This window comes from Salmo salar, chromosome ssa02 (genome assembly GCF_905237065.1).
Source record: "Salmo salar chromosome ssa02, Ssal_v3.1, whole genome shotgun sequence".
Lineage (NCBI taxonomy): Eukaryota > Metazoa > Chordata > Actinopteri > Salmoniformes > Salmonidae > Salmo > Salmo salar.
Window position 1 is genome coordinate 74,149,103 of NC_059443.1, and position 13,791 is coordinate 74,162,893.

Consider the following 13,791-nt stretch of genomic DNA (forward strand, 5'->3'; position numbering starts at 1 on the left):
CCAGCTCCAAGAAGATGACACAGCTCAAAATAAAAATTAGGTATATTCTCGTAAAGTCAAGTGAGCCATGACATATGAGCTCTTATTGTGAGCACACAGGACGGTGGCATCTTTCTAAGGTTTTTTTATTTTCCCAGCAATCAGTACAACCAAGTCATCGTTATAAGGCATCGCCCTCTTTTGCCCACCCCCCAGCACCAGGTGTGGCCACTAGCCTATATGAAGGCCCAAAATTGTGTGTTCCTTTCTGCTCTGACAATGGCATGCCCATTCGTGCGAGATGTGGTGGATGAAGAAGCACTTGTGCTGAGGAGAGCCTTCAGGCGAGAAAGGGTCTTCAGGGACCGGTTGGACCCACTGGCCTTCCCTGATGACCATCTATATGAAAGATACAGGTTTTCTGCAGATGGCATCAGGTATCTATGCAGACTACTGGGTCCCAGGATTAAGCACCGCACTGCACGGAGCCATGCACTGAGTGTGGAGCAAATGGTTTGTGTGGCCTTGCGCTTTTTTTCTAGTGGAGCCTTCCTGTACTCAGTGGGGGATGCAGAACAGCTGAACAAGGCCACAATTTGCCGCACAATAAGGAGTGTGTGTCTGGCTATCAAAGCATTAGCAGATGTCTTCATCTCCTTCCCTGGCCACAGAAGACTCTGTGACATCAAAGAGGAGTTCTATAGGATTGCAGGTAAGAGGATCTACAAATTACAGGACAACTGTTAACACATAGTAGGATACTCATTACTTTGTGTGACAGGTTTCCCCAATGTCATTGGTGCAGTGGACTGCACACACATAAGGATAAAAGCCCCCTCAGGTGCCCATGAGGCCGATTTTGTGAATAGGAAATCCTTTCACAGCATTAATGTTCAGGTGAACATAACTTTTTGATATTGTCCATTGACGAACACTCTGCATTGCCAGTGATGTGCATTGATTGGTGTAATATTCCTCATCTTATGATTTCAGATGGTCTGCAATGCTGACTGTGTGATCAGCAATGTTGTGGCAAAATGGCCTGGCTCAGTCCATGACTCCAGAATCTTTCGGGCCTCTGAAATCTATCAGTGCCTATCACAAGGTAAGCCACACAACCCCTATTTATAACCATCATGGCTGTGTCAAGAATATCACTGTGTTTATGAGGTAGTAATGATGAGATTTTGTGTTGACAGGTGAATTCTCTGGTGTGCTGCTGGGAGACAGGGGGTATGGCTGTCAGCCTTTTCTCCCTGACACCTTTCACAGACCCCCAGGAAGCACAGCAGGCCTACAACCATGCCCATGCCAGGACCAGGGCCAGAGTTGAAATGACCTTTGGCCTCCTGAAGGCACGCTTTCACTGCCTTCACAAATTAAGGGTCAGCCCTGTTAGGGCATGTGATATTACTGTGGCTTGTGCTGTCCTCCACAATGTGGCCTGCCTGAGGAAGGAGAGGGCCCCCAGAGTGCCACCAGCCATGGACTGGGACAATCCGGCAATCTTCCCTGATGACGACAGTGGTCGGCTGCTGAGGGACCAATATGTGTTGAATTATTTTAGTTAGTATGTGTGCTTTCAATTTTGGTTAAATATGTCCTGCGGTGGCAGAGGAATTGGGGTTTTTTGGGTTCGTTTTTTTACGAATTTGGCCTCTTATGATGTTTGTGCGGTATACTGTGTGTAATACAAGGCTGCAGGGGAGGCTACTGCATCCATTCATTTGTCTGTTCAGTTGATGTGTATGGATTTGTCCTGCATTTATTTTAGTGTGCAGACATGCAGGGTGTGTTATATACAGACCTTTGAATGTGTATGTATCATTTTGTATAATATGCTTGGATTCTGTGCTTTCCATCTTGTAGTCACTGTGACTTCAGTTTCGAAAGGAGCTGATGGTTTACCTGCTTTGTTTTGTCCTTATTCAATAAAGGAACATAATGTTACACATTGTGTTTTTATATTCATATGGAATGTGTATTTGTTTATATGACAGAGTACTAGGGCCACACTGAAGAAAAAGGATAAAGTCATACATTTATGAGGCTGGTTCTTTCTGCAGAAAAGCTACATATTGTTTTTACAGTTTTGATACTTATGACAATGTGATACTTAATATTCTGGCACATCAGCATGTCTTTGTTTATGAAACCATACTGAAGTACAATTTCACGAAATGCCCCACATCTGTCATTTTAACAACTGTCCTCCTTTAAAACAACCGGTTACAATATTATTACTTGTGTTTTTTTCCCCTCTGTGGCCCTAATATTCTATCATTTTATATATAGCCTTATAGTCTATGGGAAACTGTAAATTATCTAATGATAGCAACATAATCTAAAAATTATTTTTTATCCAAAATCATTGAAATTAATGATCACAAACGTTTAAATAATGACAGTGGGTCTAGTTATGTGATAACAATGTATAGTGAGCAGTGAAATAACTATTGGTTTCCATTTGTGGTGACTGCTGACTGACATTAGGGATGAGATTAAATAGATCCTGGAATTTAGCCTGGTCTGGAGCAGGCTAGCTCCACAGAATAAATCTCCATGGTAATTTATACCATAACATATCCTCCTGCCCCCTATCCATCTTTAGTGCAACCGGATTACGGATCAATTGAGCCAGGATCACCAAGATATCCTGGCTTAATCCCTTATCCTAGTTTTGTGCAACAGGCCCCTGTTCTACAACATAACAATAACACTATCACTGAGACAGTCCTGTTCTACTGTTCTACAACATAACAATAACCCTATCACTGAGACAGTCCTGTTCTACAACATAACAATAACCCTATCACTGAGACAGTCCTGTTCTACAACATAACAATAACCATATCACTGAGACAGTCCTGTTCTACTGTTCTACAACATAACAATAACCCTATCACTGAGACAGCCCTGTTCTACAACATAACAATAACCATATCACTGAGACAGTCCTGTTCTACTGTTCTACCACATAACAATAACCCTATCACTGAGACAGTCCTGTTCTACAACATAACAATAACCCTATCACTGAGACAGTCCTGTTCTAGAACATAACAATAACACTATCACTGAGACAGTCCTGTTCTACAACATAACAATAACACTATCACTGAGACAGTCCTGTTCTACTGTTCTACAACATAACAATAACCCTATCACTGAGACAGTCCTGTTCTACAACATAACAATAACCAAATCACTGAGACAGTCCTGTTCTACAACATAACAATAACCCTATCACTGAGACAGTCCTGTTCTATAACAATAACACTATCACTGAGACAGTCCTGTTCTACAACATAATACCCCTATCACTGAGACAGTCCTGTTCTATAACATAACAATAACCCTGTCACTGAGACAGTCCTGTTCTATAACAATACCCCTATCACTGAGACAGTCCTGTTCTACAACATAACAATACCCCTATCACTGAGACAGTCCTGTTCTATTACATAACAATAACCCTATCACTGAGACAGTCCTGTTCTACAACATAACAATAACCCTATCACTGAGACAGTCCTGTTCTACAACATAACAATACCCCTATCACTGAGACAGTCCTGTTCTATTACATAACAATAACCATATCACTGAGACAGTCCTGTTCTACTGTTCTACAACATAACAATAACCCTGTCACTGAGACAGTCCTGTTCTACAACATAACAATAACCCTATCACTGAGACAGTCCTGTTCTATAACATAACAATAACCCTATCACTGAGAGAGACCTGTTCTACTGTTCTACAACATAACAATAATCCAATCACTGAGAAAGTCCTGTTCTACAACATAACTGTCACGTCCTGACCAGTAAAAGGGGTTATTTGTTATTGTAGTTTGGTCAGGGCGTGGCAGGGGATGTTTGTTTTGTGTGTTTCGGGGTTTTTGGTGTATGTTCTGTTTTCTATTTCTATGTGGGTTTTCTAGTTTTTCTATTTCTATGTTAGTTTTGGGAACAACCTCCAATTAGAAGCAGCTGGTTGTCGTTGCTTCTAATTGGAGGCCATATTTAAGTGGGTTTATTTTCTCTTGTGTTTGTGGGTAGTTTTTTTTTCGTATAGTCCTTGTGTCCTTACGGAACTGTTAGTTTACATCTATTTATTTTGTTTGTGTTCACTTATATAAATAAAAGAAGATGAGCACGATACCCGCTGCGCCTTGGTCCACTTACTACGACGCACCTGACAATAACAATAACACTATTGAATCAGTTGCACCTACATCCGGTTTTCAGTTGAGTTTGTGTGTTTAACTCTGCCCGTAAACACGCTGGATGATTCAGAGTCCATTGAAGAGCTTGAACGATTCATTGATGAGAGATACTTACGAACTCAAAGAAACATGTCGCTGGTTTCGGAGGATTCAAGCATTGTTAAGGACAGCCAACCCAATCAACAAAATAAACCAAAACCAGGTTGGCAAATAGTTATCAACAATGGAACCAAACCATCCCCTAGTAAGAGTGTGGCGAGTGGGGAGAGGTTTACTGATATGGATGTTGACTTGTTAAAATCCATCAATGAAAGGCTTGCCAAACTTGATATCTTGGATATATTACGAGAGGACATCAATGCATTATGTGCTAGTCTAGAATTCAGCCAACGTCAGATTGATGATCTAAGGAAAGAGAACACGGTGCTGAAAGATACTGTAGACTCTATTCATAGCAAGGTGGAGGTGGTGCAAAGGGAGAACAAACAACTTAAAGAAACCTTGCTTGATGTACAGTGTCGATCAATGCGGGACAATCTAATATTTTCAGGGATACCGGAGAATGACAACAGCAGAGGCTGTGAGGACACAGTCCGAGACTGTATGTCAACTCAACTAAAACTGCCCACTGATGTTGTGCGTAATGTCACTTTCTCCAGAGTCCATAGAATAGGTAAGGCCTCTGGAAATAGGCCATGGGCTATTACTGCATGTTTTGACAAATTTAAGCAAAATGAAATGACAAAGAACATGGGCAGAGAACTCAGAAACACTGATTTTGGAATGAATGATCACTTCCCCACCGAGATCAATGAAAGGAGAAAAAAACTATATCCCATCATGAAGGAAAAGCGTTGCCTGAGTCAACGAGTCTCCATGGTGATGGATAAACTTTATATCATCGGGCAATTGTATCGGGACCCTAGAGTAACTCCCCGGCTATTTTAATTGAATGTTCAAATTTGTGTGTTGTAGTGTATCATGACAACTTCAACTATAATGAATACATGCTCTATTGATCTCCACTTGATAAGGAAAGGGTTGCATATAGCTCAGGTTAATGTATGTAGCCTTCCTAACAAAATACATGAGGTTTTTAACTTGGTCAACATTAATAATATTCATATTTTGGCTTTGACTGAAACGCATTTAGATGCATCTGTAAATTATGGGCAAATTAACATTCCTGGATATAGTCTACTGAGAAGGGACAGGAATAAGAATGGTGGGGGTGTAGCACTGTACATTCAGAATCATATACCTTTTAAGAGGAGGGATGACCTTAATATATGTCAAGTAGAGGCACTATGGGCTCAAGTACATCTGCCTCACCAGGCAGCCATATTGGTGGGATGTGTGTATAGACCTTCTAGCTCTAAAGTGTCCTATTTGGATGACTTATGTACTGGGTTTGACCAGGCCACAGATAGCAACAGAGATGTATTTATGTTGGGTGATTTTAATATAAATTGGAAGGATCACAATAATTCGAATAGAACAAAATTGATGAGATATGCCGAGAACTGTGGTTTGAAACAAATGGTTAATGATACTACTAGATCATCAATTAAGTTGGGTCATCGTTCAGACACATGCATTGATCTGATTTTCTGTAATATACCATTGCAATGCTTAAAAGCCAGATCAATGCCAGTGGGCTGGACAGACCATAATATTGTGACCATAACCATCAACACCAAGGTTCCAAAGAAACCCCCTAGGATTGTGGTCAAGATAAATTTTAAAACATTTAATCATGCGCTATTTCTAAATGATTTGGCTGCTGTACCCTGGGAGCTGATTTATCTAGAGGATAATTTAAATCACGTTACAGAATGTTTTATTGATTTGCTCACTGAGGTAATGGACCATCATGCCCCTATAAGAAAGAGTACAGATGGTGCTCGTCCATCTCCATGGATTGATGATGAACTGCGTGAGGCTTTTTCTCAAAGAAATATGGCAAAAGTCTTAGCAGCCAAATCAAAATTAGAAATTGATGAACAGAATTATAGAACATTACGTAATTGTGCAGTTAAATTGAATCGAAAGAAAAAAAGTTATTTTACAACAATGCTTTTATTGATTGTAAAAATTATTCTAAAAAGGTATGGAACACAGTTACTTGGTACATCTATCTCATCATGCCCATCTAGTGTGGAGGTTGACGGGAGAATAATAACTAAACCAGTTGATATTGCCAATCATTTTGCAGATTTTTTTACAAAGAAAATACATTTACTGAGCAACACTGTAAACATACATTCTTCCAAGCAAGCTATTGTCCAATGGATTGATGATCATATTATGAGCAACAAGACCTGCTCTTTTAGTCTGCAAACGGTGTCAGTGAAGGAGGTGTTAAACCTATTGAAGTCATTACCTGATGGTAAATCTACAGGTTATGGTCTTATGGACAATTTTTTGCTACGCTGTGCTGCTCCCCAGATTGCAGTTCCACTGAGATACATATTTAATTAGTCACTGGAAAAGGGGATGTTTGCAAATGTATGGAAGCATGCCAAACTGTGTCCTATTCCGAAAGACTGCAAAGAACCCATTACTCCTGCCAATAGTCGACCAACTAGTCTACTCCCTACACTCAGTAAGACATTGGAGGGTATTGTGAGTAGACAAATATGGGAGTACATGGAAAAGAATGATCTGATTATAGCCAATCAGCATGCTTATCGCAAAAACCATTCCACTACCACTGCATTGGTTGACATGACTGACCAGTGGCTCAATGCTATGGATAATGGCAAGTTTGTGGGTGTACTATTTTTAGATTTCAGTGCAGCATTTGATTTAGTGGATCATGAAATAATTTTGACAAAATTAATGCATTATGGTTTTAAGGAGGTAGCATTGAATTGGGTACAGTCATATCTAACTGACAGGAAACAGTCCACCTATATCAATGGTTCATTTTCTTCCCCTCATGCTTTAAACTGTGGAATACCGCAGGGCAGCTGCCTTAGGCCACTTCTTTATTTAATATATACCAACGACCTTCCCTATGCCTTAGCTGAAACTCAAGCTACTATATTTGCAGATGATACTACAATTTATGCAGCAAGACAATCGGTTCAATAGGTACAGCAAGCTTTGCAAGGAGATTTGGAGAATATCAGGGAGTGGGTTTGCCAGAACAAACTTGTTTTAAACACCAAGAAAACCAAAGTTATGTTGGTCTGTTCCACTAGGAAAAGGCCAAAACAGCATGGGATACAATTAAGTATGGGAGGAGTACAAATTAAAGAAGTGGCAGAAACCAAACTATTGGGAGTGCAGCTAGACAACTGCTTATCATGGCCATCTCAAATAACTAATCAATGTAAAAAAAATAAATGCATGCATAATCAGAAGGATAGCTAAATATTTACCAGGAAAAATTCTTAAGCAGATAACACAAGCATTAATTGAGAGTCAGGTGAACTACTGTTCTGTGGTCTGGGGAAATGCATCATCAAGTGAAGTTAGGAGGCTGCAGAATACACAGATCAAAGCAGCAAGGATTGTTTTAAGGTGGAGACATGGTTCTTCTGTTGCAGTCATGCGCAATGTTCTTGGTTGGTCATCAATCGACAAGATAATTGAAAAAAACATGCTTATTTTATTTTATAATATACATAATTTAAAACGTCCAAGTTCTATTCACAACGGTATTCAGTTGGTAAGAGACAGACATTCCGTAAATACTAGGAATAGATTGTCCACCATTTATGCGTTATCCAGACAGAAAAGAGAAATAGGCAAAAGAACATTTCGATTTAGAACAATAAAGAAATTGAATAAATTAACTAAGCAAACCAGAAACCTTTCAATATATACATTTAAACATTATTTTAAAACGATTTAAATATAATACATAGAAATGTTGTGGGACTATAGTAGATGAAGAATCAATATTTTTTAGATTGAGTATTTATTGGGTCATTATGTTAGTATATTATGTATGTTTGTAATAGTGTGTTATATGTGAAAATGTGTTTGTATTATAAATTGTATTTTAATGTTTAAGGACTCTTGGAAGATTAGTCCAAATGGGGACTAAATGTCACATCCTGACCAGGGATTATTTGTCATTGTAGTTTGGTCAGGGCGTGGCAGGGGGTGTTGGTTTTGTGTGTTTCGGTGTTTTTGGGTTTAGGTTCCATGTTATCTATTTCTATGTTTATATCTAGTTTTCTATTTCTATGTTGGGTTTTTGGCAATGACCTTGAGAGAGACCTGGGGCACCGTCAGACACACACACACACTGGTCCAGAAACACACACTAGCACACGTAACACACATACATACAACAGACACCCACAGCTTTGCCTCTCCTCACCCTCTGTGCATAGTCATTGTCAATTAGACCTGATTAGCAGCTTAAGTAATAGGCGCTTATTATGGGGGAGTTCATTCACACACACATAGACACACACACTCATTAATAATGAGAATGGTGTAAGGCAGTGTTGTAATGAACCTGTATGTTCTGGTCTGGCGGTGGTGTGTGTATGTGTGTTTGTATGTGTGTTTGTGTTCATTCAAGTGTGTGGATGTCAGTGTGGTCTGACTGGGAGTTTGATGTGTCCAGAGAAACAGACAGAGACAGAATGTGCTGTCAGATAGATGATGGAGAGAGAGAGAGCGTGAGACAGAGAGTGAGAGAGAGAGAGCTGAGAACAGATTGAGAGGGAAAGCGAGAAATGGTCAGAAAGAAACAGAGACTACATATTGAGACGGCTGAAGACAGTGGGTAGAAACAGAGACTACACATTGAGACGGCTGAAGACAGTGGTAGAAACAGAGACTACATATTGAGACGGCTGAAGACAGTGGGTAGAAACAGAGACTACATATTGAGACGGCTGAAGACAGTGGGTAGAAACAGAGACTACATATTGAGACGGCTGAAGACAGTGGGTAGAAACAGAGACTACATATTGAGATGGCTGAAGACAGTGGGTAGAAACAGAGACTACATATTGAGACGGCTGAAGACAGTGGGTAGAAACAGAGACTACATATTGAGACGGCTGAAGACAGTGGGTAGAAACAGAGACTACATATTGAGACGGCTGAAAACAGTGGGTAGAAACAGAGCCTACATATTGAGACGGCTGAAGACAGTGGGTAGAAACAGAGACTACATATTGAGATGGCTGAAGACAGTGGGTAGAAACAGAGCCTACATATTGAGACGGCTGAAGACAGTGGGTAGAAACAGAGACTACATATTGAGACGGCTGAAGACAGTGGGTAGAAACAGAGACTACATATTGAGACGGCTGAAGACAGTGGGTAGAAACAGAGACTACATATTGAGACGGCTGAAGACAGTGGGTAGAAACAGAGACTACATATTGAGACGGCTGAAAACAGTGGGTAGAAACAGAGCCTACATATTGAGACGGCTGAAGACAGTGGGTAGAAACAGAGACTACATATTGAGATGGCTGAAGACAGTGGGTAGAAACAGAGCCTACATATTGAGACGGCTGAAGACAGTGGGTAGAAACAGAGACTACATATTGAGACGGCTGAAGACAGTGGGTAGAAACAGACTACATATTGAGACGGCTGAAGACAGTGGGTAGAAACAGAGACTACATATTGAGACGGCTGAAGACAGTGGGTAGATGTTCATATTATGTTGTGTTACCTGTCACTTTGATACCCTGATACTCTGTTCATGTTATGTTGTGTTACCTGTCACTGATACTGTTCAGCCATATTTCAGTGAACAATTACTGTCTGGTTTGTTCCCTAGTTATAGGATGCATCCCAAATGGCAACCTATTCCCAACATAGTGCACTACTATTGGCCAGAGCCACATGACCCTATTCTCTCTCTCTCTCTCTCTCTCTCTCTCTCTCTCTCCCTCTCCCAGTCTCTCACTATACTGTCCTCTCCCCGCCTCTCTAGGAGATAGATGGCTTGGAGGTGATTGGCACAGGCCAGCCCTTCACCTCTGTCACTGTGAAGCGGAGCCCCATATTGGAGGAGGAGGAGAGGGAGGAGCTTAGGGAGGCAGAGCAGAAGGAGAACCAGTAAGAAATGCCGCCCTCATCCTAAATCACTGACAAACAGTTTATCTAGTGGCTCATTGATTCTGATGATATCCTCATGTTGGTCCATTGTAGCGTTGCCAATAGTGACCGTGTGTATTGATTCTGAAAATATCCTCATGTTGGTCCATTGTAGCGTTGCCAATAGTGACCGTGTGTATTGATTCTGATGATATCCTCATGTTGGTCCATTGTAGCGTTGCCAATAGTGACCGTGTGTATTGATTCTGAAAATATCCTCATGTTGGTCCATTGTAGCGTTGCCTATAGTGACCGTGTGTATTGATTCTGATGATATCCTCATGTTGGTCCATTGTAGCGTTGCCAATAGTGACCGTGTGTATTGATTCTGAAAATATCCTCATGTTGGTCCATTGTAGCGTTGCCAATAGTGACCGTGTGTATTGATTCTGAAAATATCCTCATGTTGGTCCATTGTAGCGTTGCCTATAGTGACCGTGTGTATTGATTCTGAAAATATCCTCATGTTGGTCCATTGTAGCGTTGCCTATAGTGACCGTGTGTATTGATTCTGGGGGCGGCAGGTAGCCTAGTGGTTAGAGCGTTGGGCCAGTAACCGAAAGGTTCCTGGATTAAATCCCAGAGCTGACAAGGTAAAAATCGTTCTGCCCCTGAACAAGGCAGTTAACCCGCTGTTCCCCGGTAGGCTGTCATTGTAAGTAAGTGACTGACTTGCCTAGTTAAATAAAGGTAAAATAAAATAAATAAAAAATATTCTCATGTTGGTCCATTGTAGCATGGCCGATAGTGACTGAGTGTACATCCCAAATGTACACTCATATGGCCCTATATGCCCTATATAGTCCTAGTGCACTACTTTTGATCAGAGCCTTATGGTACAGAGGGCACCTTATTCACTATGTAGGGCCCATAGGGGCCTCTGTTCAAAAGTAAGGCACTATATAAGCAATAGGATGCCATTTGAGACACGACCTGTCCCTCTGTCTGTTCCCAGTGACCCTCTGTCGCAGTTTGATGATGTCATGCTGGACGCGGTGCTGGTGCCTGCCCTGAGGTTCTGTGGGCAGCCCGCCCGCTGGACAGGCAACTCCACCTCTCACAAGGTACACACACACACACACACACACACACACACACACACACACACACACACACACACACACTGTTAACCTGTAGAGCCACCACGTATACACAGTAGAATGATAAAACTCTTGTTCATATGGTCTATTGTTTGGTGAGTGGAGGAGAAATGATTTCAACAACAGGTTTTAGTCATAGTACTCTTTCTTAGTTACAACACTGAAAAACAGCATATTATCTCCCCCTCCTCCCTCCCTCCCTCCCTCTCTCCTTCTCCATCATTTTCTCTTTCTCTCCCTCCCTCCCTCTCTCCTTCTCCATCCTCCTCTCAACCCTCCTCTGTCTCTCCACCTCCCTCCCTCTCTCCTTCTCCATCATTTTCTCTTTCTCTCCCTCCCTCCCTCTCTCCTTCTCCATCCATCTCTCAACCCTCTGTCTCTCCACCTCCTCCCTCCTCTCTCCTTCTCCATCATTTTCTCTTTCTCTCCCTCCCTCCCTCTCTCCTTCTCCATCCTCCTCTCAACCCTCCTCTGTCTCTCTACCTCCCTCCCACTCTCCTTCTCCATCCTTTTCTCTTTCTCTCCCTCCTCTCTCTCTCCTTCTCCATCCTCCTCTCAACCCTCCTCTGTCTCTCTACCTCCTCCCTCTTATCTCCCTCTCTACCTTACCCCCTCTCCCTCTCTCTCCCTCTCTCTCTCTCCTCCCTCACACTCTCCTTCTTCATCCTCCTTTCAATCCTCCTCTCTCTCCCTCCCTCCCCTCTGTCTGCCTCCCTTCTCTCAACCCCTATCTCTCTCCCCTCCCTCTTATCTCCCTCTCTCCCGTACCCCCTCTCCCTGGTATCAGTGCCAGGGTAACGTTTGAGGCCCTGTCAGGAGAGAGAGCCAGTTCAGACATGGAGGTGCAGAACGAGGGCAGTACAGCAGTTTACTACAGCTGGCAGCGCCTGGCTGTACCACACAGCTTCCCTGACGCCAGGACACACACACACAGCACTTCTACTTCAACACCTCCACAGGTACACACACACACTACACATGTACGCGCAGACACACTATGAACGTACACACACGCTGTGCTTTTGTTCACACAGCTGGCAGCATTCACGTCAATGCATGTCATAATTACAACCTGCTTTGTCCTCCTTTCTCTTTCTCTGTCCCTCTCTCCCCCCATTCCTCTCTCCTTCTCCCCATCTCTCTCTCTCTCTCTCTCCCCTTCTCCCCTCCCCATCTCTCCTTCTCCCCATCTCTCTCCTTCTCCCCTCCCCATCTCTCGCTCTCCTTCTCCCCATCTCTCTCTCCTTCTCCCCACCCCATCTCTCTCTCTCTCTCCCCTTCTCCCCTCCCCATCTCTCTCTCTCCTTCTCCCCATCTCTCTCTCCTTCTCCCCTCCCCATCTCTCTCTCCTTCTCCCCATCTCTCTCCTTCTCCCCTCCCCATCTTTCTCTCTCCTTCTCCCCATCTCTCTCTCCTTCTCCCCTCCCCATCTCTCTCTCTCCTTCTCCCCATCTCTCTCTCCTTCTCCCCTCCCCATCTCTCTCTCCTTCTCCCCATCTCTCTCCTTCTCCCCTCCCCATCTCTCTCTCTCCTTCTCCCCATCTCTCTCCTTCTCCCCTCCCCATCTCTCTCTCTCCTTCTCCCCATCTCTCTCCCCTTCTCCCCTCCCCATCTCTCTCTTTCTCTCTCTCTCCTTCTCCCCTCCCATCTCTCTCTCTCTCTGTATCTATCTCTGTACCAGGTGTGATTCTACCAGGTGACAGCCAGCGTGTAGAGTTTATATTTAAGTCGGAGGTCCCAGGCGTCAGGACAGAGGTGTGGCGTCTCAACACACACCCTGTCCTGCTGGGCAGAGCTTCCATCCAGGTGACACTGAGGGGCGTGGCTCTCTACCAGGACAAGACCACCGACCAGAGACACGCCCTAGAGGTCTGTGTGGAGTGGGGGGAGGGAGGAGAGGGAGGGAGGGTGTGGGGAGGGAGGGTGGGTGGGGGAGGGAGGGAGGGAGGGTGGAGAGGGAGGGAGGGTGGGTGGGGGAGGGAGGGAGGGGTGGAGAGGGAGGGAGGGAGAGTGTGTGGGGAGGGAGGGGGAGGGAGGGTGGAGAGGAAGAGTGTGTGGGGAGGGAGGGAGGGTGGGGGGGGAGGGTGGGGGATGTGTGTGAGGAGGGAGGGTGGGTGTTGGGAGGGGGAGGGAGTGTGGGGAAAGGGGAGGGAGGATCTGGGAGGGAGGGAGGGTGTGGGGAGGACTGTGTGGGGAGGACTGTGTATGTGTGGGGAGGGAGGGAGGGTGTGTGGAGTGGGGGGGGAGTGGGAGGGAGGGTGGGTGGGGGGAGGGAGGGTGGAGAGGGAGGGAGGGAGGGTGGAGAGGGAGTGAGGGAGGGTGGGTGGGGGAGGGTGTGTGTGAGGAGGGAGGGTGTGGGGAGGGAGGGTGTGTGTGAGGAGGGTGGGGAGGGAGGGA

The 13,791-nt window shown here is 43.9% G+C and overlaps 1 protein-coding gene and 1 pseudogene across 1 annotated transcript in view; both read left to right on the forward strand.

Moving 5' to 3' along the window:
- LOC106592609 (MYCBP-associated protein) overlaps positions 1-13,791 on the forward strand; it is a 29,930-nt gene that overhangs the window by 15,624 nt on the left and 515 nt on the right. Inside the window, exons 10-13 of the mRNA XM_045713282.1 lie at positions 10,131-10,255; positions 11,250-11,358; positions 12,182-12,353; positions 13,076-13,263. Of these exons, the coding sequence (XP_045569238.1) occupies positions 10,131-10,255; positions 11,250-11,358; positions 12,182-12,199 (252 nt within the window). The 3' untranslated portion in view covers positions 12,200-12,353; positions 13,076-13,263. The remainder of the gene's footprint in view (positions 1-10,130; positions 10,256-11,249; positions 11,359-12,181; positions 12,354-13,075; positions 13,264-13,791) is intronic.
- Positions 259-1,623, forward strand: LOC123731111 (putative nuclease HARBI1; annotated as a pseudogene).